The sequence below is a fragment of the Labrus bergylta genome, chromosome 15 (genome assembly GCF_963930695.1).
Source record: "Labrus bergylta chromosome 15, fLabBer1.1, whole genome shotgun sequence".
In the NCBI taxonomy this organism is placed as follows: domain Eukaryota; kingdom Metazoa; phylum Chordata; class Actinopteri; order Labriformes; family Labridae; genus Labrus; species Labrus bergylta.
Window position 1 is genome coordinate 17,805,171 of NC_089209.1, and position 27,649 is coordinate 17,832,819.

General features: G+C 39.7%; 3 protein-coding genes across 4 annotated transcripts; all 3 read left to right on the plus strand.

Moving 5' to 3' along the window:
• The first annotated feature begins 270 nt into the window (after nt 1–270).
• actr10 (actin related protein 10) lies at nt 271–8,286 on the plus strand. Its single transcript, XM_020632367.3, has 13 exons — nt 271–490; nt 2,069–2,141; nt 2,240–2,322; nt 2,437–2,545; nt 3,429–3,536; nt 3,807–3,874; nt 4,013–4,092; nt 4,942–4,977; nt 5,421–5,500; nt 5,641–5,714; nt 5,955–6,036; nt 6,968–7,169; nt 7,503–8,286. Exons 1-13 carry the CDS (start codon nt 414–416, stop codon nt 7,682–7,684), a joined length of 1,254 nt encoding a protein of 417 aa, XP_020488023.1. The 5' UTR covers nt 271–413; the 3' UTR covers nt 7,685–8,286.
• Nucleotides 8,287–12,639: 4,353 nt separating this feature from the next.
• On the plus strand, nt 12,640–19,388 carry LOC109982914 (vascular endothelial growth factor A). Of its 2 annotated transcripts, none has more exons than XM_020632380.3 (7): nt 12,640–12,795; nt 14,996–15,029; nt 15,119–15,315; nt 15,438–15,514; nt 15,596–15,625; nt 15,702–15,770; nt 18,748–19,388. In XM_020632380.3, exons 1-7 carry the CDS (start codon nt 12,727–12,729, stop codon nt 18,782–18,784), a joined length of 513 nt encoding a protein of 170 aa, XP_020488036.1. In that variant the 5' UTR covers nt 12,640–12,726; the 3' UTR covers nt 18,785–19,388. The 2 variants fall into 2 exon arrangements, with proteins under 2 accessions (XP_020488036.1, XP_020488037.1); XM_020632381.3 differs by having other exon boundaries at nt 15,705–15,770.
• A 912-nt stretch (nt 19,389–20,300) lies between these two features.
• Nucleotides 20,301–27,587, plus strand: cipcb (CLOCK-interacting pacemaker b). The gene is made up of 4 exons (XM_020660920.3): nt 20,301–20,644; nt 21,091–21,249; nt 21,340–21,524; nt 23,040–27,587. Exons 2-4 carry the CDS (start codon nt 21,141–21,143, stop codon nt 23,961–23,963), a joined length of 1,218 nt encoding a protein of 405 aa, XP_020516576.2. The 5' UTR covers nt 20,301–20,644; nt 21,091–21,140; the 3' UTR covers nt 23,964–27,587.
• The last annotated feature ends 62 nt before the right edge of the window (nt 27,588–27,649 follow it).

A 27,649-nucleotide genomic window follows, 5' to 3' on the forward strand; every position in this document is an offset into this window, starting at 1 on the left:
ATCTGATTGTGTATGGTGAAAATAAATAAACACAAACAAAACAACAACAAAAAAGTATAGTCTGATTCAAATAGATCTTTGGCCCATTTGGAGTTTGATTTCGTTATAGTAACAGGAGAAAGTTGTTGGAGTCTTTATGAATCCAGCCTTGCGTGTACAAAAATGTGGTCATAATGAGCAAAAACATTTATCATTTGTGAGTTTATCTAAAGGAAAATTGTAATCGATCATTTTAGTTGAGCACTTTTGATCAGGCAAACGCATGTGACGTCATTACGTTTCAAAGGGACCCAACCCAACCCAACAGGAAGACAACAGCGTTTCTTTATCTTTTTTTTGGATGCGATCCTACGATGCAAAGTTGCTACTTCCAAGGATAAATACGAACAATAATTAGGAGTAGACTTATTAAAATGCCCTTATTTGATGGGTTGGGCAGTGGAGGAGAGAAGACTGCGATCGTCATTGACCTCGGAGCAGCATACACAAAGTGAGTGTCAGAGGCTAGCAGACATCTGGTTAGCATCACATGCTCATGTATTTTTACATCTAGATATGAAGCTTAAATGCACCTATGTGCCTTCAACATTTCAGACAGAGGTTAAGCTTCACACACACACCGACATGTGTTAAAAATGTCTCTATGTGCTCACCAGACTTGTTAGCTTGGTTATTGTTAGCTCCCATCGGCTAATTCCATTAAAGAGCTCAAATCCAGTTAATGAAACAACTTGTGAATTCATGATTATTAAAACGATCTGCATTCCTCCATTAAGCTCCTTTAAAGACCACACAGTTCACATTATTTCAGAAATGAGCCCCAGAGCAGCTCGTTTGTGTTTTGAGTTGCCTACAAAGAAAAAACAAGAAGTTTGTTATGATGGATAATGAATAATGTTGGTCTCGATGTGAAAGATCAACTTAACATGACATTTAAATGATTTACATCAGCTCACACGATGGTGCTTGCTTGTTTGTTGTGAGTTGAACATTTGGCTGCTGTTCCAGTGACCTAAATAGTTGTAACTAAGCACCTGCTAATCTGAAAGCTGCCAGACACCAAAAGTCACAGCACCCATCACCAAACCTTACAAATCTCCTCCACCAATGAAACCTTTCTTTATATCCTGCGATGTCTTAATGCAACTTAATGTTAGCCATCTCGCTGAGAATGGACTTGGGTATTAAAGAAGAAGAAACACAAGCCTGAGGCAAGAAGTCACATGAAGATCTAGAGGAGTGCGCTCCTGTCTTTTAATAATCACGTCTTTGTCTGCTCTTCCACATCATTTCATACAGAACTGTGAGGGGGGTTTCTTTGCACACAACCAAATGTTGCCTAGTATTACTTATATTAAAGTTTGTGTCTAATTAATAACTCAAAAATAATATTGATTGCGTTCCTCCTCTTCGTGATATTTGTAAACAATCATTTATATAATTTTGTACGAAATCGCTGAAATGAAAAGACCTGCTTGACTTCAAAACTATCCAAATCATGAACGGAGTAAGAGATCATCAGTTACTGCACGTCATCCAAAGGTTTTTTCGGCTGAGGGAAAATCAGTAAGGTAATCAGTAATCAGTAAAAAGCAGTAAGGACCAACGTGAAAGTCAGGTGGTTAAATGATGGAGCAGCTGTAGTGAAGATATGAAAACATGTCAAACACAGATTAACTTCAACAGATATGAAACTGAAGAATCAATGAGTAAAGTGGAACAATGTCCTTTGTGAGGTCTGTACGTCTACAAAATAATGAGCGCAATATGTTATATTTGTTGTTGCGTTTGTTACTTAGCTAGTTATCTGTAGTCTTTAACTTGGGCCTGCGATAAACTAAGAAAGATAACAAGAAAAAGGGGAAGGACTGGATGTGTTTCGTTCACTTCATCCTACACCCTTTTTTTCGAACAAAAAAAAGGAAAAGAAAAATCGAACCACTACAGAAAGTATGCTCTCATTGTTGTTCGCTTTGTTTGCATGTATTTTTTTATTTTGAAAAATGTTGTAAATAAATGAAATGTACTGTCCACCTCATACTTAGCCTGCTGTTTCCTGTCATTGCAGATGCGGCTTTGCAGGGGAAACTGGGCCCAGGTTCATAATTCCGAGCGAGATCCGGAAACCGGGACAGCAACAGGTGAGACGCCACTGTGCTTTGCAGAGTGTGCTCATTTGAAAAGAAGTTTGTGTGTTGAATTATAGATGTTGATTATGGATGTGATGTCTCACTTTCAGGCCACCAAAGTGGTTCAGTACAACATCAACACAGAAGAACTTTATGTCATCCTCAAAGAGTTCATCCATTTGCTGTACTTCAGGTGAGACTTCACTGCTTGAGTTCTCATTGTCAAGACGTTTGTAGCAACAACTCACGTGTCAGAAAGAGGAGCGGTCTCATCAGATGCGTTTGTCTTCCTGTTCCTCTCATTCAGGCACCTGCTAGTGAACCCTCGAGACAGAAGAGTGGTCATCATCGAGTCCATCCTCTGCCCGTCTCACTTCAGAGAGACGCTCACCAAAGTTTTCTTCAAACAGTTTGAGGTATAAAAGTGCATCAGTAGTAGCCCTTTACAGACTGCGATTCCTCGACTCATTACATCCCTGACAGTAGCTATGTTTACATGTGCACCATTTCTTCTATAAAAATATCAAACAGCACACACACCCAAATATTTGAGTACTGGGTCATGGACAAAAAAGACAGGGGAAGACAAATTCTGCACACCAGAAGCCACTCCAATTAACATTTAATGGGAATTATCACCACATGTAACATTTTAGGCCCTCGCCCTTCATCAGACATGAACTATCCAATCAATGTGATTCTGATTTCAGGATTTCAACTTCACTGATTACATGGACGCTAAATAAAACGATCCAATTATGGCGTGTGTGTACGTGCATCAAACATTTAACCAGAATTAAAAACATTCTGACATGCACAGAGCTGTCCTTAACTCTTATTTTGTTAAGAGTCGCAGTGCATTATAAACTAGCACTGCTGTCGATGCACATCTCCAGATGTTGCTCCTCCGCTCTCCTTACACTTCCCTATGGTCCTCCCCCCGTTACGCCTCTGCTACTACATCCAATGGTGGAAAAACAAGTGTAACAAATTCACCCCACCATTCTGCATCTGTGCATTACATGATATGCAAGTTGTAACAGGGGGGGGATAAGAATCTCGCCCTCAGCTGGCGATCTGTAAGTGCCAACCAAGGGTTAATTTAAGCTGCAACACAAGTTTGTAAAAAAGCTTAATAGGAAGCATGCCTGTAACATATTTATACACACATTTCTAAATGCATTTTATTCAAACTCTCACACATGCTCTAAAAACAACTTAAAGCCAATCTATAATAATAGTATGTGTTCTCTACAATGTGTTACTAGTTTATTTATGAGTGTTGATGGTGTTTTCCAGGTTCCCTCTGTGCTGTTTGCCCCGAGTCATCTCATGGCCATCATGACGTTGGGAATCAACTCTGCTCTGGTGATGGACTGTGGACACACAGAGACGCTGGTGTTACCTGTATCTTTCCCATGTGATGATGAAGTCTTTAAGCCTTAAGGAAATCATCTAACAGTTTATGAAACTGATATGTTTGCTTTCTCTGTGAGCATTAGTTGAGAGGATAGATTATTTTTTTTATAGCCGTTAGTTCATTAGAGTGAGAGCAAAACAATGACTGTCTTCTTTTGAACTCATCACTCTTTTATTGCTCTGTGACATTTCTGATTATGTAATTACAGAAAGAACGTTTGTGTGAAACTTGTCTTACCACCTTAACTGTGAAATCAGGTTTATGAGTGCACTCCTATACTGCCAGCTTGGGAAGCTTTGCCTTTAGGTGGAAAAGCAATCCATAAGTAAGTAGCTCTAACACATTTAGTCCTGGCTGTTACAAGAACAATACTAAATTATTTCACAGAGATCCTGTAAAATGAACATTTTAAGATATGCCTATTTCCCTCCCATAAATCCATGTTTCTGTTCTTTCTTTTTAGAGAGTTAGATGCACTTCTTGTTGAACAATGCACCGTGGACACGGACACCACAACTGGGCAGAGTGTACCAGCTGCCATTGGTAAATAGAAAAAGTGTTAACTTGAACTCGTTATAGAGCGTGCTGATTGCAGCGAGCAGAAGATGATGCTGCATTTACTATTCATAAGAAGAACATGTTCCTGCATGACATTTGAGTGAATTATACATATGCATACGGTCTCTTTTAGAGTTGTATTGCCACATTTTCTTCTTGAAACTAAACTGAATCAACTGTAAGGTCTCCAGCTGCTGCAGAGTGAAGCTAAACACACATGCATCAATAATTAAGACAGACAGCAGGCTGACTCACTTGACTGGACTTGTAAATGAACTGTATTTCTGCAGTAAGCCCAGACAGACTGAGGTCTTTTTAATTAACCCTTTACACTCCTCATGATCCAAGGAGAACAATTAGTGTCCAAAATCTGAAGTCCACACAGGACTTGTGAGTCCCTGACAGTTGTGTAAAATATGCAACAAAACAAGTTTCCTTTGCAACTATTTTCCAAGATCTGTCTGTGGTCTTTCACAAGCAGTCTTATGTGATTCCTCTCCTTTGCTGTGATCTCAGCTTGTTAATTTGGCCTCGTCAGTAAATACATTTTGACGCCAAATGAGAGAAAAAGCTAGTCTATGGACCAAGTGTAATTTCAGAATTTCAATTTTCAGAACAGGTGTGTGTGTTGTATGTGATGGTGCAGGGTCCTTTTTATAAATGTGTTTTGGCTTTCTCGTGTGTTTTGAATATATTTGTTCATTTTTTTATGTGTTTGTGTTGTGTGTGTTTTTGTAATCTTTCAACGTGCTGGCCAGCTTTGTAAAGCACATGGACTTTACATTTGTATGAAATGTGCTTTACAAATAAAATGGAATTGATTTGTTTTTACAGGAACAATCCCCGAGGAGACTGTGGAGGACATCAAGGGTAGGTTTTTTTTATTTCTAACTTGGTTCCTGTTAGGAAGAAAAAATATTTGGTTGTGTTTTTTTCTTCGATTGTAATTATTCACTAGAATAGTATAATCAGGCATTTTTATAACCACTTGGTATGTGCTGCAAAGAAAGTCAATATGTGGTAGAAGTCTGCACACAGAACACAGGTTAAATTCAGTCCATCTGTCCTTTATCGATACTCCTGATTGGGTTAGCGCCCGGTTGGAGCCAATATCAGCTGTCATTTGGCAAGAAGCGGGTTACACCCTGGACATGTCACCATTCAATCATAGGACTGACATATGTCACACTCACATCCACTCCTACAGACAATTAAGAGTCATCAATTCACCTATCAAAGGTTACATTATAGTTTTAAATGTTGCTGTCATTTGTTAAGTAGAATGCTTTTATAATGTGTTTCACCTCCTGCAGTCCGAACATGCTTTGTCAGTGACCTGCAGAGAGGACTTAAGATCCAGGAAGCCAAATTTAACCTGGATGGTACAGCTGAGGTGAGTGAAAAGTTTGGTCATTCACAGCTCTTCATGATCATTAATGCAGTTACTGTCGGTCTTTAAACATGTCTGGGTTAAGTAACACATCGCTGCTGATCTACTTTCACCTCTTCCCTCTTGTGAATATGTGTTTGTAGCGTCCAGCTCCTCCTCCAGATGTGGATTACCCTCTGGATGGGGAGAAAATCCTGCACGTAAAAGGATCAATCAGGTAGCTCATCAAATGGTGCAGTTCAAAAATACAGATTCTCTATGTGTTCATGTTTTGAATTAATAAACCACCTAGAATGTCTTTCAACTGAATATATTTCAAGGTGTTCTAGTCTTTTTTTTTTTAGAGACTAAGGTCGATCTGTAAAAAAAACCTTTAGTTTTTTCCCCCCCTAGAATCTATCAGTACGCTTGTCTTTTTACTTGCTGATTGTCTGAAGTTTGTCTTCTTTTTCACCAGGGACTCTGTGATGGAGATCCTGTTTGAACAGGACAACGAAGAGAAGAGTGTGGCCTCTCTGATACTTGATGCTCTGGTCAAGGTAGAGAGAATTCATCCATTCTGTATATCATGATGTGTGTGTGGTTTGTTTGCAATTGCTAACATGGTTGAACAACCGTAAGTTAAATCCAGAAGGTAATAAACATTAAAAACCACAACAAAACTTTGTCGGCAGCAATCCTGTACAGCAGCATTACAAATCTTGTGATATATAAAAAATATATATTTGTAGTTATGTGCATACTATGTACAAAATATTAAGATGTGCTAGATTGAAAGGCAGCTCAAATACAGTCGGTAGACATAGCGGTAAACAACAATGGTTGTTCGATTGTATTTTGACCTAAAATCATTATACCAACTGTTTATTAATATCGGTTTATTAACAATAACAACAATATCTTTGTTACGAGGAATGCTTCAGCATGTTTTGTTCTCCGTGGTGTATATTTGTGGTGTTCAGCATACAGTTTGACTCAGTGTTGTTGCTATGGTAACACTCAGTGGCCATAAAGCAGAGCAGCTTCCATGTGGGTATCAAGCCAGCTCAGGAAGGCCTAATTAATCTCAGCATGGGCAGAAGGCTTTAACTGTAACAGCATTACTTGTAAATCCTGGACCTGGGCAGCACAGTGCTCGGGCGTTAAAGATACTGATATGTCATTGATACATCATTGATACATCTACACATGAGACGAGGCACTGTAGTAATGCCTGCTTCAAATCATCACATTTTCTCTCTGAAGCCATCCTGAAAACCAGAGAGTGCCGTTTGGTAGTGGTAGAGCTGCTGGTTCATCCTGACACAACTTTTCTCCTACTGCTATTCTCTGAAATGCCTTACTGTGAAAATAAAGACATTTAATAAAGAAATGCGTTCCACTATTGGGGGATTCAAATCCATATGGCCTGATTTGTTTCATGTGTGTGTGTGTGTGTGTGTGTGTGTGTCTGTTTGTGTCTTCCTTCAGTGCCCCATTGACGCACGCAAAGTGCTCTCTGAGAACCTAGTGGTGATCGGAGGGACCGCCATGCTGCCTGGTTTCATGCACCGCCTGCTGGCTGAGTTACGCCTCCTGGTGGAGAAACCCAAGTACAGCGACGTGCTGGCCAGCAAAAGCCTGCGTATACACGCTCCACCTGCCAAGCCCAACTGCACCGCCTGGCTCGGAGGTCAGCTATTGGGTTCTAATGAATTATTTATCACTACAGAGACGGCTATCTCAGAGTGTGTACACTTTTGAAAACGCCGCTGATGTTGAATATTTCTCCAGCTGAGAAGGCCTGACTGTTTGTAGGCAAAATATTATTTGTGGCATCTCATATGATCTCATGACTTCTTCCCTTAGGTAGCTCTATACGCTAGCACAACTAGACACAGAAACAGTTTGTTTGCTCAAGCTGTCACATAGTGTTTAAGTGTTTGTGCTGTCTTTGTTGAACTTGTTTTTAATGTATTACGTAAATGTGTTTGTCTGAAAAGCCCTGTCGTCCTCTGCTCACCAGGGGCCATCTTCGGTGCGCTGCAAGACATCCTGGGCAGCAGGTCGGTGTCTCGAGATTACTACAACCAGACAGGACGCATCCCTGACTGGTGCTGCCTGAGCTCTCCTCCTCCTGAATCTCTCTACGAGGCAGGAAAGACCCCTCCTCCACTCATGAAGAGAGCTTTCTCCACAGAGAAGTAGATGACGCTGTAACATAATCCATACTATATAATCTATTTAACTCAACATAAAAGTACATTCAAGTAATCTAAAAAAATAACATCTACACACAACTGTTGTTCATGTGTTGATTACACTAACAGCTCTAGATGTTGTCACGTCTGGTGGTCAAACCTACGTTTTTGTATGCACACGCTTTGGACAGTTTGATGATCAGGTGAACTGGTTTCTGACCTCACCAGACCAATTAGATATTTGGATCCTAGTCGACATCATTGATCACCTACAAGGATTAGTCTCTGTGCTGCCATGTTTGTGTCTCATTTCAAGTCTCCTTTAGCCAAACTGTTTACTCTCTCTCCACTTTGTCATGCATTTTATTTTTGGCGGTTTGATGGAAAACTAAAAGCAGAAACAATTCAGATTATTAACAAGTCGAACTTTAGTTGTCTTTTTCTCAGCAAAACTAGAGAAAAAAATTCTCAAGTTTGGACCATACAGCATTACTCCTGATGACTGATCAAGGGTGAATATCACTGTGTTTAACTGTAATGTCACATCCAGTTTCATATAAAACAAGTACTTATTTATTATTTGGATGTAATAAAGGCCCTGTAAACTCGCTCAGGTGTTCTCAGTTATTCCCACTCATTATCACCTTTTCATGTTTTAGCAGGATGGAAGTGTCCCGGGAGGGTTATGGTGTGAACACATCAACACAGCCAGATCACTCAAAAGAAATGAGATTATCGGTGTGATGGCGGTAGATGATTAAAACAGTTCCAAAGTAAATGCCATCTTGCTCTGTACCTTTTAAAAGCAACAAGTAATTATTAAGACTTCAACAAAACAAGCTTTATCCATCTTTTTATCCTACAACTGGACTAAAGCTTATAGACAGCAGCCTAAAGTGTGAATACCATTTCTATTTCTGAAGTTTCTAAACATTTTTTCTTCATACAGCTTGAAAAGAAACAGACCAAACATCCTCCAGTAACAAACTCAAAAGACACTGACTTTGTTAAATTTGTATCACATCTAGTTTTCAAATAAGCTGTAGATAAAAATAAACCCCCACGGTGAAACTTTTCCCCTAGACTATTTCTACCGGTGCCTTCAAAACCCCTCTGTTGTTCTCCCGACCTCATTCTCCAGAGCAGATCCCAGCTGTTATTGGGTTATTATTATTTTCTAATAATTTTAGAGTCACCAATTAACCTAACAAGCATGATTTTGGACTGTGGGAGGAACTTGGAGTACCCGGAGAGAATCCACGCATGCATGGGGAGAACATACAAACTCCCCACAGAGAGGCTTTGTCTGACGGGGATTTGAATCAGGAACCTTCTCGCTGTGAGGCAACAGAGCTAACCACTGCACCATCTTGCAGCCCCATCTTATTCCCCGAGCTGTAAATTTGCACAGTATCAGAGTGGTTTGTCGTGTTTTATTTTCTTTTTCAATTATCTTATTCTGAATTTGTCTATAACACGTAGAGAAGAGAACAGCAAGAGGCTGATGTTATAACCAAACCAATAGATTGGCATATTTACTTTTCCATTCAGCTTTATAACATACAGATATTTAAGTAACACAACTGAGCAGAATGACAGGAAATAAGCAGCAGATAGTGAGGCCTTTATGGAGCAGGTAAACATAATCAAGTCCGTTTTAAGATTCTGAACATAGAAACTAGAGCTGTATTTATGAGATTTGTCTCTTAGGATGTGTAAGTGTTGTATTAGTGAAACCAGTTGCTTTAACTGGTAAAATCATAGTATGTCAAAGATGATCTCCTTATTTAGCTCAACAAACCCCAAACACACTGTGTATGTGTCCCAGACTGGAGTTGCATCTGTTTGACCTTTAGGGTCACATTCAACACTCAGAGTTTGTCTGTCAGGCTACTGTGGGGCTTGGGAAACCAGTAGCTTTATTACCCACAATGCACCTGCAGTCTAAAGACTGGCAAGAAGTGTGGGAAACAGATGGAGTTTGGATTCTGATAAAAAGCATAAAAATAGGGAGAAACACTGGGGGGAGGAGAACCAAAGAAGCATAAGAACATTTGGAGATGTGTGGATCTGTTTGCCTCTCTTTGTGTCCATCTGTGAAGGCAAACCATTGTAATTGTTGTTGGAAACTTTTTTTCCATATTTGGTGATTTGTACAATTTGAATAATTCTGGCTTTCAGGCTCAAATCAAGCTCTAGTTCTGTTTCTAATGATTTCATGTGATCTGCTGAGCCTCTTTTTGCTCCAGAGGGAAGAAAAAGAAGAAAACAAGAGCTTAGAATCACCTGAGGATAAACAGATCCTTACAGTTGCACCTGCTCAAGCTGCAGGAAACCCCATTTCACCTCAATAGGGACTGGGACTGGAGCATCAGTGCGGTTCCCAGAGACAGGAAGCAGCAGCTGTCTGTCTGACCTCTGCTGATCTGACTAGGACTCTGAGGGACCAGGGAAAGCCCCTAAAAGTGGGTATACTCTGTCTCTGAGGAGTGATGGGGAGTTATTCACTTGAAGGCCGCTGAGGTCAAAAACAGTTCATATTATAAAATCTGTCTGGATGTTTACTGGGTGCTCATGGTGGATTTGACAGATACAATCCAGACTTTATGGGATTACTATGTACTATCTCTATTGTGCACTAGATTAAGAGATTTTTCAGATAGATTTGGGTGTATACACTCTTCTTCAACTGAAAGGGTTTACTGAGAACAATCGTTTTGTATTTGTTACAGTGCAGAATATTGAGTTCCTCAGTCTAACAGATATTTCTGACAAACCAATATTGTTTCCCTATGTAGAGCGGTATCAGCATTTATGATTTTGGATGAGCACTAAAATAAAAGTTCTTAGAGAACATATTACATAGAAAACAATGTATGGGTTATGTAGAAGTGATTTCATTGTGTATTTTGTCCATTCAGGCCCGCTCTAATACAGTTCACAATATTTTCAGCACTAATTGATGCACATGCAACAAGGCATTAAAACTGTGCAGACAATGGACCACACTAGACCTGGCTAACTATTTGTAATGATGATTTTCTTTTTAAAAGTTGAATTCTGAGTACATTTTCAGAGTCATGTTGTTTGAGAATTGACACAGAAGAATATTGAAATTGATTCCAGCTTAAATTATAATTTTATTGTCCATTATATATACTGGCATGGCACCCTATACATGTTTATGTCCCCCCTAAAATGGATATCAATTACAAAAACCTATATCAAACCGTGTACGTGGACTTGCATGGATTAAGCGGTGTCATCCATCTTTGTTATCGCCTCCATGGAGGCTGTTTTTCAAAACACACCGGACCAATTACCCCATAAATCACACTGGCTGCGAAAACCCATCTGAGCCCTCCTAATAAATGTAGGTGCACCGCAGTGCATGTCAGTCATGCCCTGCTGACCGAGAAAACATGAATCTCAACACTGCACCTGTTAGTCATTTTGGAAAACGATCAGGATCAGAATTGAGTTTAAATGAGATCTACAATCAACAACAAGACAGATATTGTTTAAGAGGAAAGCAAAATGTATACAGCAGGTTTTTTAACCTCTATATCAGACATACCAATGATATCAGATACTTTATGTAAACAGGTGACTTTGCAGAAACAAGCCAAAATTATGAATGTAATTGACCACTGAAACATTCTCCCGGTTCCTGCATCCTGTGTTAAAAATCTTGACTCTGCTAGGTTTCAACAAAGACTAAACAGGCAATATTCTGTGGGCATAACCAATAAAGAAGAGACAAACATATTAAACACGGAACCAGATTCAGAGATGGACCAGAGTATGTGTATTAGTAGAACTGAGATCCAGGGAATACTAGGACTGTTGGTTTACCGAGCCAGACATTATTATTACCATGAAATATCTGGAAAGACCATTGTTTTCTGAATCAGCTTCCCAATGACAAAACATTGTACATTTCATTTTATAAATGTTTTGGCTTTATTTGTATGCTCCAGGCAACTGTCTGTTTTAATTTATTTTATTACAAGTAACAGTCCTACAAAAAAAACAACATCTCCAAAATGTCAACTTTCATGAGTCATGAAGTAGAGCCACACTTTCAGCTTTGTGAATGTGTTTTTTTTTTATGTGGCTTCAGAAGACAGTTTTCTCAGCACATAAAGCAACACATTATTCTTCATTGTATCTGAAGAATTAAGGATAAAACTTGAGACATGAGGTTTTTTGCTTCTGATATTATAATTATTATTACAGGATAGACACAGTGAATATTAAATCATGTCCACATTGTCTGAATGTCATGCTTTATTCTTGTTCGTAAGATTAATTGCAGATGAGGCGCAATAACACTTGGAGAAAAAAGTTATGAAATATGTTTAACTGATTACAAAACTCAGGAAAGTTGTCCAACAGATTCTTTCCAATAAATAAATACCAAAGTGTTCCTGCCAGGAAATATTGTAGAAATTCCCAAAACACAATAGCGTGGTCTGCAAACTATTAGATGGAGTAACTGGGCTGCAACACAGAAATTGAAGTTTGACCCTTTAACATGAGCTCCTGAACAAAAATCTATGGGCATGGAAAACAAAATAAAGCCTAAATCTAGATATTACTACATATATCACTGTCTGCATAGCTTTCATCTATTACGACTAATTACATAGAACAAGTAGCCTAAGTCTAGTTCGATATATCGCTTTTGCTTCCCTAAGGATATGTCTATCGAAATACTTTAATTCATTTATAATTATTTTCTGCCTATTCTGTTTTATTCTTGTCAGAAAATTCCTGTTCGTGTGTGGATGAGAGAGACAGAGAAAGGGAGAGGACAGTTAATTTCCTCTTTGTTGTTATTGTTGTTGTTGTTGTTGTTGTATGCGATGCAAAGTTTCAATCGCTTTTTCGGAGGGACTGGCGCGCGCTCGCTCTCCATTCCACCTCGCGCACATCAGAAGGCGCGCCAATCAAAAAAAACCCTCCACGAGCCCCTTCACGAGCTCCTTCACGACGCCTCTGTGTTCACTTTATTCTGACGGACTGGAGGCCAGGGGAGGTAATATCATGCAAACTTTCATCGGAGTCCCACATCTCTTATTGGTGCTATTAGTGCTGCATGGGATACCTGCGCAGGTAACTTTTCATAATTCAAAACACACATTTTCGTAATATTGCTTGCCCACTAGAAAGCTTTAGGCTACCTGTTGTTTTTTTAAACTGTCTAAAGTTACGCTATGGCTGTTTCAGGGTCTGTTTCGTCATCATTACTTATAGTGAAAGGTTTACAGTTATGTTTCCTACATTTAACACAAAAACCCAACAGGGAATTTTTGCGTATGTGATGTTTTTTATCATTCTGTAATCCAATTAGAAGAATGTTGCCTTTTGTCCACCGCTACAAACGTGACTCTGATTATTAACTTCACGTGAAACCAAGAGGAATCACATCAGTCACTGTGAGACGTCTGTTCCTCTCCTTAGACTTTTTTTTTTCTCTCACTATCTCTATTTTGACTGGCTGTGCTTGTATGTATTACCTTGAAGATATTATCTGCATTTAGGGTTTTGGGAACCGTCATGCTTACAGTCATATTAATGTTGTCTACAGATATTAACTGAGACAGACAGATTCTGATGCAGCTGCTGCTCGTATATGGTGCAGAGTCACTGTATGAAAAACTCAGACTACAAGTGCATTTGTTTTTGTCTTTTTTTATTTATTTTTTTACCACTGAACAACACCTGATGAGTCTCGGTCCTGCTCCTATGGTTATGATGAGTATATATTACTCCGCACAATATTTTTGGTTCTGCGTCTTCTTTTTGTAACACTATCACCACCACAGATGCATTTAATGCAATATAAACCAGAAAGTAACTAACTGCAGAGTGCAAGGCATATAGATATTTAATCCGACTTGTTCATTAAAATCTATAAAGGTAGTCCATAAAGCCTCTTACAGGAGGGGTGATGACAGATGTGTCAGACTCAGCTCATATACATGCTTAAAGCCTCCATATTGTGTAAGATATTTTTTCTTCTTTGCCAGAGTTCGTTTACTTCATTTACATGACTGTCCTGTGTTTTGCATAAATTGATTGAAGCTACACAAGTAGTGTTTAAACAAAAAAATAATTGCCTTGTGTAAATGCAACACACTAGAATTAAATTGATGTTGATGCACTCTGAAGCATATGTTTTGTAAATTAATATAAATGACCTTCATGGAAGATACAATTCATTTTCTATGCAAATTTTTTAAAACCCAAATGCCTTCGACATCAATCAGTGGATAAATGACCAAATAGTAATGAGATGTTTCTTGTAGCTTCCAAAATATCTCTCCACTCCCATCACCCCGGGGGAGACTCCTTCAGTGGTTTTTATGAACCAACCACTTGACATTTAAAAATTCCTTTTGAGAGAGATGTGAGGAAGGCCGGGAGAAAGTGGATGAGAGTCAGACATTGAAAAGAAAAATGCCTTGAAAGAATTTGTGCTCATGTAACCTTTTTTTGTTGTTGTTCAGGATGCTAGGTTAGGTTGATGAGGTTTTATTTTGTTGAACACTGACACCATTTTCTTTTTAATGAAGCTGTGATTCAACAGCAAGCCATCTAGCAGTACAGACTTTTTAAAAATCCCACAATTAAACCTGTGTTTGACTTTAAACAGCCAGTGTTCCCAGGGAGAGTTGAGGTGTCAGAAAGAGATTGTTGATATTCAAAAGAAGAGCAGAGCCAAAATCAACTTTGCACTTTGTCTCTCTGCTCAATTTGGCTTTCAAAAAATCAAGAAAAATGTGGATGCTGGGCTGTGAGAACAAAAGAATCAATTATGTGCCATGACACTTTTCAGTTCCTCCTTTGTTTTCTCTCTTTGTATTGTCCGCAAACCTCCCATGAGACAAGAGCAGCTATTCTTTGTTGTTATTCTTTGCATACTTTGAAAGTTTTCTCTTATTTTAAAAAACCTTCTAATGTTGCAACAAATTGAGAAATAAAGTGGGCTTTATTTTGGTGGCTGGCTCATTTTACTGCTCTTTGCTGATTTGCGAACAGCGGCACAGTGGTACATCATGCTGCGTCATTGTTTTTACTGGATCAATGTGTGTGCACTGCTTTCTCTCTGCCACTAGAGGGCGCACTTCAATTGTTCAACGAACCTGCTCTCACCATAGCCGAGTCGCTTCTAGTCATTTCTCACCTGTATCAGATTTCTCATTGACTGCAGGCGCTTTATCACTACAGCTTTGTTTGGAACTGATGTTTTTTTTCTTTTATAAAACAAAAATTTTCGGGATCTTTCTTCAGTTATTTGTTTTCTCTGCAGATTTCACAACCTCCGGAAGAAGGCCACTCCAAATGTAAGACATTTTCTCGATCACAATACACGAGATTTCTAATTCCATCACATGCAAATTATTAAAGACTAATAATGAAACTTTTTTTGCAGTGATGGGGTTCCAGGAGGTGTGGGCGAGGAGCTTGTGTCGGCCCATGGAGCAGTTGGTGGATGTGGAGCAGGAGTACCCTGGAGAGTTGGAGTACATCTACATGCCTGCTTGTGTCCCACTTTGGCGATGCGCTGGCTGCTGTGGGGATGAAAACCTGGAGTGCCAGGCTTTACTTGAACGCAACATCACTCTGCAGGTGCCGCGAGATCTCTTATCAGGAAGGATTAATCAGAAAAGCCTAAAGAGAGGTGTTTGAATGCATCTTCTGTTTACTCTCTATGTATTTGATTTCAGTTTTCTTTTGTTTGGGTTTCTCAGGTAATGAGGCTTCATCCCATGATCTCTATGCACCACGTAGAGCTCACATTTGTGGAGCACCAGACATGTGAATGCAGGTAATTTTCCACATAAAAAGGCATATTTTTAACATCTTATTGTTGCTAATTGTCGGCTATTTGTGTTTTCCCTGTTTCTAGAGCCCGCCAGAAACTTCAAAATGATAAAAGGTCAGTGGATGAACGTTTTATCTATCAGACATAAACACATCAATATTATTCATTGCCCTTTGCTCATCCTCCACAGCAGCAGTGAGTCTATAAAGAACAGACCTCGGAGGAGGAAACACAAGAAGACAGCAAACGGCTGTGGCAAGTAAGAGATAGATTGCTCCCCTGCGGCACACAAAAACACAAACACACACACACACATGCGTGCGTGCATTAATTCATAATGTTTGGACATCTACTGCAACATTTATCACTGTTTCCCCCACTCTGTCAGACACCCAAGGACGGATGAGATTAAACCATATCACTGTATATCCTCTCCTGTGTTACTCTTCTAGAAGCACACGAACTTGTGTTTCAGTTTAAGGCCACAGAGAGAATTTTAGCAAAATTATCCAAGGCTGCAGATAGAGCCAACCCAAGACTGCCAATATGTGAAAAAAAACACATGTCAGGGAAAAACAACTAGTGTACAGGAGTTCATACATAGAGCGGTAAACTTCTTTATAAGCCTAATTCTTTCTTATGTTTTCAAAGTCACATTCTTATTTGCAGCAGGCAGCTCCTTCTTGTACAGTCACGTCAAACACTGTACACAGATTTGAATCCATATTAAAGCTAATCAGTATGCTTCTCACTCAGCCACTGGAGATAACTGGAGAGTAAGTTCAACAACAGCAGATATCCACCTTGGCCCTAAAATTGCAAGTGATTCAATTCCAAAAACACAGACAAATAAACCTTGAGAATAAACCAAAATATCATTTTAAAGCAGAATCTGATTCCAGTAAAGAACAAGCTGGTCAGAGCCATCTCAACTTATCATTTAACAGTCATATCCAAAGGCTTTATGAGCAGAGTTTTGGTATTGTGTTGGTCTTTGGAATTCACATATAAAGGTTGTATCATGAAAACAGACACAGTAAACAGACATTAAATACAAAGTCATAAAATGTGGAATATATGACAAAAAGGAAAGCTCTGGGGTCTGTCAATTTGTCTGGGAAAACACGACAACTTGATAACAGGAAACCTGTGTAATGAACTGGAGAAATGTAGACGTGGCCAATTACAAGACAGGGTTGGTCTAAAGAAACTGATTATCTGGGTGATTGAAGAATTTTAAGATCCAGACACGCAATCTACACATTTTTAATGAATCTTACCTGAACATCGTCCTTATGAAAATGCAGTGCTTCATATCACATTTATATTACTGTATGTGCATAATGAAGCTATTTGCAATGTAACAAATGATCCAGTCCGCAGCGTACCTGACCGGTCCCTTCTTAAATGATTCAAATATAGGCAGCGGAGGATAAAAACCACGATCCCCCTTTTCTTCAGATTTGCATTCTCAAATGTAGTTTATAGCTTATTTCATGTGTAAATGTGGCTGAGCGCTCAATGCTAGTCAAATCATTTGGATGGCATTTGTATCCCTCCATCTCAGCAGAGCAAAGTTACACTGTTTATGTTGTAATATATATATATATATCATACCTACAAGACTAACTGGGAGATGTCGGCCATGTCTTAATTTAGCCTCAGGTGAATTTGAGATTGTATTTTTGATTAGGACTATGGATGCTTTTCTCCATTACATATGTTACGTACAGTATTGGGGGAGCTTACACATAATGTAACAATTGAACATACTGTATGTGAGTTTTCTTTTAGGACATAGTGTACCTCATAAACAAGTTTCTATTGACGATACATTTAGGCGCAGAAATGTTTCCCTCTTTGGGAACAGAACATAAAGATGAAGCAAGGTCTGCTGTTTGAAGCCAGGGCTTTAAGGTTTCAGCATGTCCCCTGGTAAGAGGTCCTTGTGAGGGGACATAATTATCCAGCAGCCTCAAAAGAGCTGCAAAGAACTCCACCCTGAGAATCAAACCAACTTAAAGCCATACACTGGACTTCAGGTCATTGTGGGAGGCCGTGTTTGGTGGTGGTCTATGGGTTTCCCCCCCTTTTAACAACTTTATCATCTTTATAACCTGGGTGGTCATGTTGTTTTCACTGTATTCTGGTCGAGAGCCATGTTAATGCTGAACCGTGACTTTTGTTTATTATTTGCAAACCATTACTTAGGGTCAGTGGCTCATTATCTTGTAGCCCCTCAACCCTGTCCTTTGTGGTCAGGGGACCACACAGTTGCAGAGTTTTTAATTTCTTCCAGGAGATTCAGAGGGATCAAATTGTATGCCAGTACTGAACATAAACTGAGTTTGATCACAACTTCCTACTCAAAACCATCAGAAATAAACATTCATTTTGATTGTTTCAAGGTGGCTTCAGTCATGTAAAAACCTCAAAGTTAATGTTGGGGATTTTACTTCTGCTGATGACAGATGACTTTTCACTGTGTGATGAGACTCACACACAGAGACTCTGTAGGGACCTATGACCATATTGACCCCTTGACCTGTGCCTTGCAGGCCTGGTCTGTAATATATCCATGTGTTATAATTATCATCTGGGTGGTGATTGGTAGCACAGAGATACACTAGTGTCCACTTGCAATTTGGAGATAGTTTCAAACTTAATAATTAGGAAGCTTGTCTGCAAGTCAAATATTACATAATATTAATTCCCCAAAAACTTAGACATATTGAAAAAAAGACAGTCAACAGCATGACTTTACCATCAGTGTCTAAGGATCGTTTGTCGAGTTTTTCTGGTGTTGAGATGTTTTAAGAACTGTGGAACACAAACAGGAACTGCTTGTTTCTCCTGTAAGGCTGAACGATGCAGTTGAACAATCTTAAAGCCTCGTTAAAATGAAAAAGAAAAAAGATATTCCATTACCAATTCTTCCAATTTGGGGTCTGAAAAAATGTATGTTTCCTGAAAATACAGCCAATTTAGCTGAATAGCTAAAATTTCTCTAGTGATGGCAAAAAAAACAAAACATCAATAAGACCAGTGAAATGCAGTGTGTGGGCTCATGAATTATTTGCTTATTAATACCAAATGCCTTTCTGCCTTAGAGCTATGTCACAACATTTTAAATTCAAAACATTTGGGTAAATCGAACAATGCTTGTTAAAATGTGTATTTCATTAAGAAACCACTGTACCAATTATGATTTTTACTGCTTGTTTTTGAATTTTCAGGTGCCAGTTCCCGCAAAACAAGATCAATCTTCATTGAGCGACAGTTTAGTCGTAATTTTAATTTGGAGATGTTTAGAGAAGTTGACATCACATTTGTGGATTGATTTTATTGGTTCCTTCTTTGACCATTTTTTTGTTTCCTCATCCTGTTTATTCATCAGAATTTCCATCTTGTCTGTGACATCCATGTGTCTTCTGATTGAAAAAACAAAGCAAACAATCAAGCCTTGCTTGTAACTGTCGTTTTTAACGGACCAAAGTCAATGTCAATTTAGATTTGATATGATTCAGGTTGCTTTTGTATGAGGCTTTAAACACAGACACAGGCAGATTTAGAACAGGTTTAGAGATAATCGTTGTAATTTGCTTGCCAGCTGCCAGAGGAAAGGATTTATTCATTCATCCAACCTGAGGTGTTCCCTGATTAACTGTCTGATCATCCACGGACAACACTCACAGAGAGGCCATGAACTTCTCCATCCCTTCATATTCAGTGTGACTTTAAGAAACTGACTCCTGTTTTTATTGTTGTGCTAGTGCTACAGAAACTTAAAAAAACACATATTTTTTACTTTATGTCTTACTTGCTTTAACTCTGCCTTAAATAAATGTGTGAAATAAAATGTGCTAAAAAGAAAGAACCCTGTGTTATTTGCATTTGCATTGGGGGTCCATTTAAATTAGTATCATGCAAGGACACGTGGGCTCAACCTCAACATGTGGCCAGGCTTTGTACCATATCACCTTTTTTGTATTGTGTTCACACAAACCTCCAGAGACATGTGAGATGATAAAGGTGTGGCTTGATATAACAGCAAACACTTCTTGGGATTTCACAAAAATGGGGATAGTCATCCTTGATGGGCAGCATTTTGAAGAAGCTCCCATTACATGGTATAAGTTAAAGAACCTTATTAAAACTTTTAAAAGGCTCTAAATAAATACCATTAGGAACTTTAACTATAACTTGGTGAAATCATTCTTGAACAGCATTCAAAAGGGCAATTACACAGCTATTATTGAAAGCTGTTCTTGTGTTGTGTCTTATTCCTTAAGAGTGTATGCACTACTACACATCCATTTAAAACATTGTCTCACATCATCCCCAATCCTATGGTGTGTAAAGAAGCTGCATTGGTGAAAGTAAGATAGTTGAGAGCAACATGCCTACACGTGAGAACATTTTGTTCTAATGGCAGTCGTTTGTTTACTTTATTCAAACGTGGTGCAGTGAAAACTTAACCCTGCCTAGGTTAGCTGAGGGCCAGCCAGGCTATTATGTAACACACTACGCTCAGAGCTTCCCGTCACAGGCTTTGCCGACAGTACATTTGAGATGCCTGCACTGGACTGTACTGTACACCACCTAACTGCATGATGAACACAATGTCCTCAACTTGCCACACATTTGGCTGCTGTCACGTTTTTCAGCTGCTGGCTCCGCCGGCCAATCAGAAGCTCGGAAACATACCAGGTGGCAAATCGAAGTGACGTACGGAATTTGACGCGTCTGGTACTCCAGACATGGCCACGCCCACAACTGCCAAATATGGCTCAGTGGCTGTACTAGCGAATATCCTGCCGCTTGCTTTTTTTCCATATTCAGCGAACAATAGTTGACGGATAAGCGAAAGGCGATAACCAAATGGCTCGTCGGTAGTCTGCTTTCTGTTTTGACAATTGAAGTGCTGTGGTTAACGACTGTTGCCACGGTGCTGGGCATGTGACCGAGCGGACAGGGGCGGGGCGTCGTGTCTCGTGTATTGTACCGTGGAACACCGAGTTCTATCAGCAGAGGCGACGAGACGACAATAGACAACTCGACCCGACAGCACACCGACCACTTATCCCCTCAGCTGTGAAGACCGCGTCGTTGGAAGAGCCCCCAAAGCAAAAGGTATAAACATGTTTCACCTGGGTTTAAAACGTTTTGTCGTGCATCTTTAGGTAACTTACCTAAAATGAACTTCGTAGCGCTCTTCTGTTAGTTAGCCCGAAACGAAGCTAAGCTTAGTGCTAAGTCTGTTGTTGAAGTTTCTTCTGGGCACTACTTTGTGAAATTGACCATTGCGACTCTCTAGATTATACTTTATTCTTTAACTATCAACATTTAGCTGCTGGTTCTCATTATGATAAGCTAATTTCGGACTTGTGCAAAGTTATTTTGTCTGACAGATAAGACAATTTAGTTGTTTTTTTCCCCCCCACTCTCTCGTGGAAATTTGACATCACGAAGCGACGATAACATATGTGCTTTCTTTACACAGCTCCATAGTGTGTCAGTGACATGAAAATAGGCTTCTCTTAATGTTATATTTATCCCCACTCTTTCTTTTGTTGCAGTGGGAGCTTTGAAGATTGTAGGACGTCCACTGTGTGCAGCAGGAGAGAAGATGAGCACCAAGAGGAAGGCAGAGATTCACATGAGGGCAGCAAACAGACCTCGCACCATGAAGTCTGTAAACTCCAGGGCTGATTCAGAGAGAGACTCTGGTTTCTCAGGTTCGACATTTCTCTTGCCTTTATTTATGTTTCCAGATATTAAGGTACCTTTTTAGTTCAACCCCAGTTACTCTTCTTTCTGGTCCACAGATGCTAGCTCAGAACACACAAGCACTATGGACACAACAGACCCAGAGGATTCACCCCGCACTGCTGTACAGCAGGGATCACAGAAGTCTGGTTCGGCCCCCCAGCCCTCTCAGCTAACTGTGGTGGGAGGCTCCTACTCTAACCTCTCACCTATGATCATCATGAACAACGTTGTCCTGAAGCAGGTACGCTGATGCTACTCAGCAAGACTTTTATCTCTTTTGGATGAACTCGCTCTCTGCCTCCATCCAGGTTCAGCCCTGAACCTTAGAACTTCAGGCAGAGGTATGAGCAGGTCACAAAATGATTGTGGGCATGTTTTTTCTGCTCCTGTGGTTGACTTCAACATGTATTCACAGTCTATTCAGAGCTACCTGAAACATGACCCAGATTGACTTAAACAATACAATTGGTTAATGGTGTTGTAGTTAGTTAGTTATATTGTTATGACAAAGATGTTCCTTCAAACAAATATGGAACCTATCAGTTAAACTCAATGGTATTGGCTTGGTTGTGCTTTGATGCATGAAAATAATCAGAATATGATGTTTACAAATGCAAGGAATCTGTCATGGTGTTCTAGTGCATGGCAAAGTTTTTAGTACTACATTGTTAAATAGAAAGCAAGTACACAGCAGAGCTGCTACTGTCAACTACTTAAATATGTGTTTTATTATCTGGATAGATATGTCAAATATAAGTATTTTACAGAATAAGTTGTAGCTGATTTACATCAAATTTCATATCCAATGACCCACACACGCCTATTATGTTTTTATCATTTGTGGGCTTCTCTTTGAATAGAATTGTTGGTGGCATAATTTGAGTCTCATATTTTGGCCTCATCTTTTTATATTTTACTCCGGCCGTAGTCACATCCCATTCTGTCAAATACAAAGCTGGGGTTATGCAGTTTATCTGAATGAATTGGCTGCATGTCATCCAACCCTCCTCCAGGTTGGTTAAAGAGACAGGACCAGACATGGAAATCAATTTGTGGTATTGACGTAATAAAGTCAATTCACTGCCTCCAAAGACATAGAGAGAGAGAGAGATTTAGGGATGCATGCATGTGTGTCGAATCAGGAAAGAGTCAGCTTTTACTTACATTATGTTATGTAATTTTATGTGTGTAGCACAACAAGGTAGAAAGCAGTCTCTGGTAGTAATGAAAAGCAGAGGTTGAAACAGCTGTCTGTCATAGGTCAAAGGCAGGTGGAACTTGTCAGTAGACCCATATTGTATGCAAAGCCGTGAAAGGGGAGTTGGTTATCATCAAACAGCTGTTCAGGTTGCCATGGTAACGCAGTGGGTGGTGGTGCTGCAACTGTTGTAGAAAAATGATCATACAGTAACTTAAAAACATCATGAAAGAGTTCATGATTTAATTTACTTGCCCATTTTAAACATATGTATTTTTCAGGGGATATTTGTTAAAAAGTAATAAATACTTTCTAGAAAGAAGCTTTTCTGTGGAAATAGTAGTCAGTGTTTACCATACCATAATCAATTGATAACATGAAAAGAATGTTTTTTTTATTTGATTTGTACTTCAAGATTTTGTAATTCTCCACTTTTTCGATCTTTCTTCATTGATTCTCATTGTAACAACGAAATGAAGAACAGCTTTCAAATTAGGAAGTGATTGTGAAGGACCCGCCTTTTTAAAGTACTTAATTTAGTCTTTTCTGCTTTTGCAGCCTGGAGATAATCCTCCAGCTCTGAAACCCTGGCGTTTCAGTCCCACAGTGGAGGTGGTTCAGCCCGTGGTCCAGCAGCCTCAGGTGGTCTTTCTCCAGCCTGTGGTCTCTCGTCAGGCTTCCCCCGCCTCCAAAGATACCTCCTCCAGACACAGACGTCCTAAGAAGTATCTTCCAATCCTTAAATCCTACCCGAAGATTGCTCCTCATCCTGGAGACAGCTCCAGTTCTTCAGGAAGAGGGACTGCTTCCTCATCTTCCTCATCTTCCTCCACCTCCTCCACTTCATCAGAGTCAAAAAGAAGCAGCAGTTCAGCCTCCACCCCCCGGGAACACTGTCATAGAGAGAAACAGCTGAAAAGTCTGTGTGCTGCTGTAACTAATTCCGGCTCGACCACTCCCAGTCTTCCTGCGAGTCCTAGCCCCATGTCTCCTTTGCTTCAGAGCCGACTTTCTCTCAACACAGCGGAAACCAGCGCCAGCAGCAGCCCTGCAACGGAGAGACCTTCATCAGTTATCAGCCAGTGTGAGTTTACCTCCTACCCATCTTTCAGTCAATCCACAGGCTCCACAAACAAGACTCTGCCTGTGCCTTTGGAGGGCAACCAAGAGAACAGTTCATCAGGAGAAGGTGAAGGTGAAGGTGAAGTTGATACAAAGAGGAAGCGCTTCTGCAACACCTATAACATCCTGAGCAATTCCGGCCTGCTAGACATTGCACTCCGTACCAAGGAGCTCCACCGGCAAAACCGACGCACCCAGAGCGACATAGACCAGCTGAAGGAGTACACAGACCTCTTCCTTCAGGCTGCATGGAGTGATGATACCAGCATCTGTTTAAAACTGCAGGCCCGCCTTCAGGAGGACGAGGAACGAGAGAAAGAGAAGGAGAGAGCTGCTCAGACCAGCTTAAAGGCAGATTAGACCGAGACTAGTGCTAGGCAATAATCCTTTAGACTGAGATGTGGACAGGAGGACCAGGGTTGGGGGTTGGAGAGTGCAGAGACAGATGGACCGAAAGTAATGTGCTCCACAATACTCTCACACCCCCAGACTTGATACTCACACACAGTGAGCTGTGGCCTACATTTTGGCTGCCAGCTGCCTGAGGGACCTGATACATCAAGCCGACCTCAAAGATTTGGTTCAGATGACGACTTTTTGTTGCCTCGTGTCTTCTTTGGAAATAGTGCCCTTGAAAAGTCTAGCTGATGGCGAAGATGCATGTATGTTTGCACCTGTGTGAAGGGAAAATATTTCAGTCAGCAGTCTGTACGTTATCCAGGAAAGAGAAGTAAAGCAAAGTACATTACCATTTCTAATATCCCTTTGAATATGTGAAAACATTTTCATTTATATTTTCAGATTATGAACTGAGAGTATTGGTATAGCCCTTTTTAAACGTTTGAGTGGCGGTGGTGTACTTTGTCTTGCCCTTCCCTGATGTTTTTCAGCATGTGATGATCAGAGAGGAAAAATAGCAGTCAGTGTGGCAGAGTGTTTGTTTGGGGACCATCATTTCTCATGTTTCTGCTTTGGAAAGCAGCATCACCAGCGTATGTCATTTTTTTTTATGGCTGCAGGGTAACCACAGCAACCCCATACAGAAAGCTGAATGATGTCTGGACATACAAATTGGATATGATCACTTGTAAAAACAAAATGATTGTGGTCTATCTTAAAGCTCTGATTTTCAGAAACAAATCTGATTTGTTTCCAATCTGAACAAAAGGTTAATTACCGCCACTGCTTACTAAACAAACTTGTCCAAAAAGAGACAGTCTGTGGTCGACCACACATTTAGCCGTCTCTGCTTGGTGTGTAAGAGAACTGCGCTAATTAAAACAAGAATCACAGCTCGCTGACTGCATCTCTTCCTTGATGCATCTTCTCTGCTGCACAGAAATATTTTGCTCATCTGCAATCAAGACCTAAAGCCCTGAGAGATCTTAGATCGAAGGCACCATGTGATGAATGTAAAACTTTGTGTTTTACTGAATGCGTCCAGAGCCTCTCGCCAGTCAGCATCTTTAAATGGATAAACATGCGCCTGAAGTGTCTTTTAAGTTGCAGCTGCATTTTCAGACATGGTGTGGAGGATTTGGCGAATCCCGTTAACGGTTTTAAGTTGAGCATTCCAGTCATGTTGACAGCAGCCGTAGTGCTAACAGGCTGGGTAAAGGTTTTAGAAGCCATTTATATGCTTCCCTGATATCATCCCAGCATAAAAGGTGCTTCCTTTAGCTCAACAATAATGTTCAGTGACTTGTGTGTGTGCTCTGTCAGTTCCTTGAATTGCTCTGCACATGGATATAATTTAAGCTGACAATATTGTCCAACTTCAGCAGATTTTTTCTGTTCTAAGTTCTTTACTGTTTCTGGTTTGTATGAGATATTCATTGTGTGAACCTCTCAGCTATGACCATCAAGCCAGGTTTCTTGATGAAAACCAGTTGTTGTGTGTCAGCTTTGGGCCTCACATGTCCAGATACAGAGGAAGTCCACCACCTACAATGTCCAAATTAGGACCAGTTGTGGGAGTTTGTTGGATTTCTATAAATTATGGCCTTAATATTCAAACCAGATGTATGCTTCAGAGCTTTGCATTTGCACCAAATTCACCTGAGAGTGGCTCTGATGTAATCTCTGGGAAGAATTAAATGGCAGCTATGGTAGTTTATTTGATGTTACAGTACTTGAAGTGCATTGAGACGCAACACAGAAAACTACCATTATGTAAATAATTGTCCTATATTACATCCACACATCAGATTCACATTGTCAGAGGTTTTTTTATTATTACCAGCGGGTTTCCAAGTATGCAGTTTGTTTTGGTGTATTCTGTTTCACCATGTTTAAATGTCTGCTGTTGTTGACCTAAATGGGATCATGTGTCGGCTAGTTGTACAGTAACTCTAACTCTGAGGTTTGGGCTCTTTTATGAATGAATTGAGATCATTCTGAAAAAAAAAACAGCACATCTTTAGCTCCATGCCTCAGCGTTTTGTCGAGTCTGGAACACACTTGTTTACCTTCAGCTCTTAAATTTCATACTGTCAAAAATGTCAACAGTGCCTAGTCAGTTACGACATTGGACACTGACTTAATCGCGCTTTCAAACGGTGCGGTTTTGTCAGTGAAATAAAAGAGATGAATTTATTTTTTCTATTTGCCAGGGCTCAAAGTAAAGTTACTGACTTCTGTCAATTTGTAATCAGCTTTTAGCGTCATCTTAATTGAGTGCAGCTGAACTGGCTCTCTGGACAGTCACAGAAGTGTCTGCAGTATAAACAATCATGTTGATGCCATGTCACAATGGCAGTGTGAACTTTTCTACACTCTAAAGTAAAAGTGCTATGATTTGAATTAAGTTCTTCAGAAGACCTCTAATTTATTTATGGTTGTGTGTGCCTGAATGTTGCATGTTTTCCAAATGTCAGAACAAGAACTAAATACTTACTAAGTATGTAAAGCCACTTTTAGGCTTATTATTACTATCGCTGTAATAGAGCAGTCATTCGTTTTTATACCATGTGTCCTTAATAAAGGCCTTATTAAGGACACTCGAGCCAGGACTGCAACCAAAGTGCTGGAACTATTCTGGTCTTTTTGATGGTATGTTTGAAGTATGTGTGGCTGCTGCAAAAAGAGCTCAGAGTTCAGACTCTTGACAGTACAAGGTTTCTTCTCTTCACAACAACACATGTCCATAGTTATTGCAAATGAATTAAAACTCTTGTCGACCAGTTCCTTTTCAATCAGATGAGGAATACAAGTTGGTACTGAATTAGCAATAGGTCAGAGATTTCTTTGACTGATAAAAGCACAAAAAAACTGGTCATGTCCATATGTTTAAAGAGCTTTCCTCGTTTGATGCTGTCTGCTTTCACCTTGGCACGTTTATAAAGATTCAATTACCATTGGCTCTCTGTAATTTTATGTTTTGTTGGTTATCATGGATCCAAACTGCTGTGCGATGGCCTGTTGACTAAACTGTATCAAACCATAATTATCTGATTATATATCTGCAACATGCTGTGTCATTGGCGGTTCTTGCAATCATAACTACAAACTCATATTGTTGTTAAAAACAAAACAGTGATTTTAAAAAGAGCAAAGACTGGTCATGCTTGTACAGTAGGACACCTGTGATTTTTTTTTACAACGCTGTATTTTAATTTTTTCATGTAAATGTTGGCAGCTCTGTTTCCTCAGTGCAATTCAGTTTGCCTTCTGTCATTTGTAAAGATGCTGAGATGTTTGTGAAATAACTTGTGATTTTTGTATCAACATGTTTCAGTAGTGCACCAGCATTGTGATCAGTAGCTCAAAAACATCCTGTAGTCGAGTCAGGCAAACCGAATGTAGTTTGTCTTGCTGGTAACCTTTTTCCATTCTGAACATGTGAATCTAAAGTTGTTCAAATCCTCATGAGACTTACCACTGTGGAGGATTTACCAAGAAATAACTTTTAATGAACTTGTTGTAAATATTGATACTTCACCAATACCAATCAGAGAACAATACGATTAAAGGGGTTGAATTGAATGCGCTTCAGGGCTTTTTTTTACAGTTAAAGTTGAAGACTCATTGTCTGTGTATTAAATGTC

Coding starts and splice junctions, on each gene's coding strand:
- actr10 (XM_020632367.3), top strand. CDS start 414: ATGCCCTTATTTGATGGGTTGGGCAGTGGAGGAGAGAAGACTGCGATC. Junction 2,323..2,436: donor ATCCATTTGCTGTACTTCAG/GTGAGACTTCAC, acceptor CCTCTCATTCAG/GCACCTGCTAGTGAACCCTC. Junction 3,875..4,012: donor GGTGGAAAAGCAATCCATAA/GTAAGTAGCTCT, acceptor CTTTCTTTTTAG/AGAGTTAGATGCACTTCTTG.
- LOC109982914 (XM_020632380.3), top strand. CDS start 12,727: ATGCAAACTTTCATCGGAGTCCCACATCTCTTATTGGTGCTATTAGTG. Junction 15,626..15,701: donor AAACTTCAAAATGATAAAAG/GTCAGTGGATGA, acceptor CATCCTCCACAG/CAGCAGTGAGTCTATAAAGA. Junction 15,771..18,747: donor ACAGCAAACGGCTGTGGCAA/GTAAGAGATAGA, acceptor TTGAATTTTCAG/GTGCCAGTTCCCGCAAAACA.
- cipcb (XM_020660920.3), top strand. CDS start 21,141: ATGAGCACCAAGAGGAAGGCAGAGATTCACATGAGGGCAGCAAACAGA. Junction 21,250..21,339: donor GAGAGACTCTGGTTTCTCAG/GTTCGACATTTC, acceptor TCTGGTCCACAG/ATGCTAGCTCAGAACACACA. Junction 21,525..23,039: donor ACAACGTTGTCCTGAAGCAG/GTACGCTGATGC, acceptor CTGCTTTTGCAG/CCTGGAGATAATCCTCCAGC.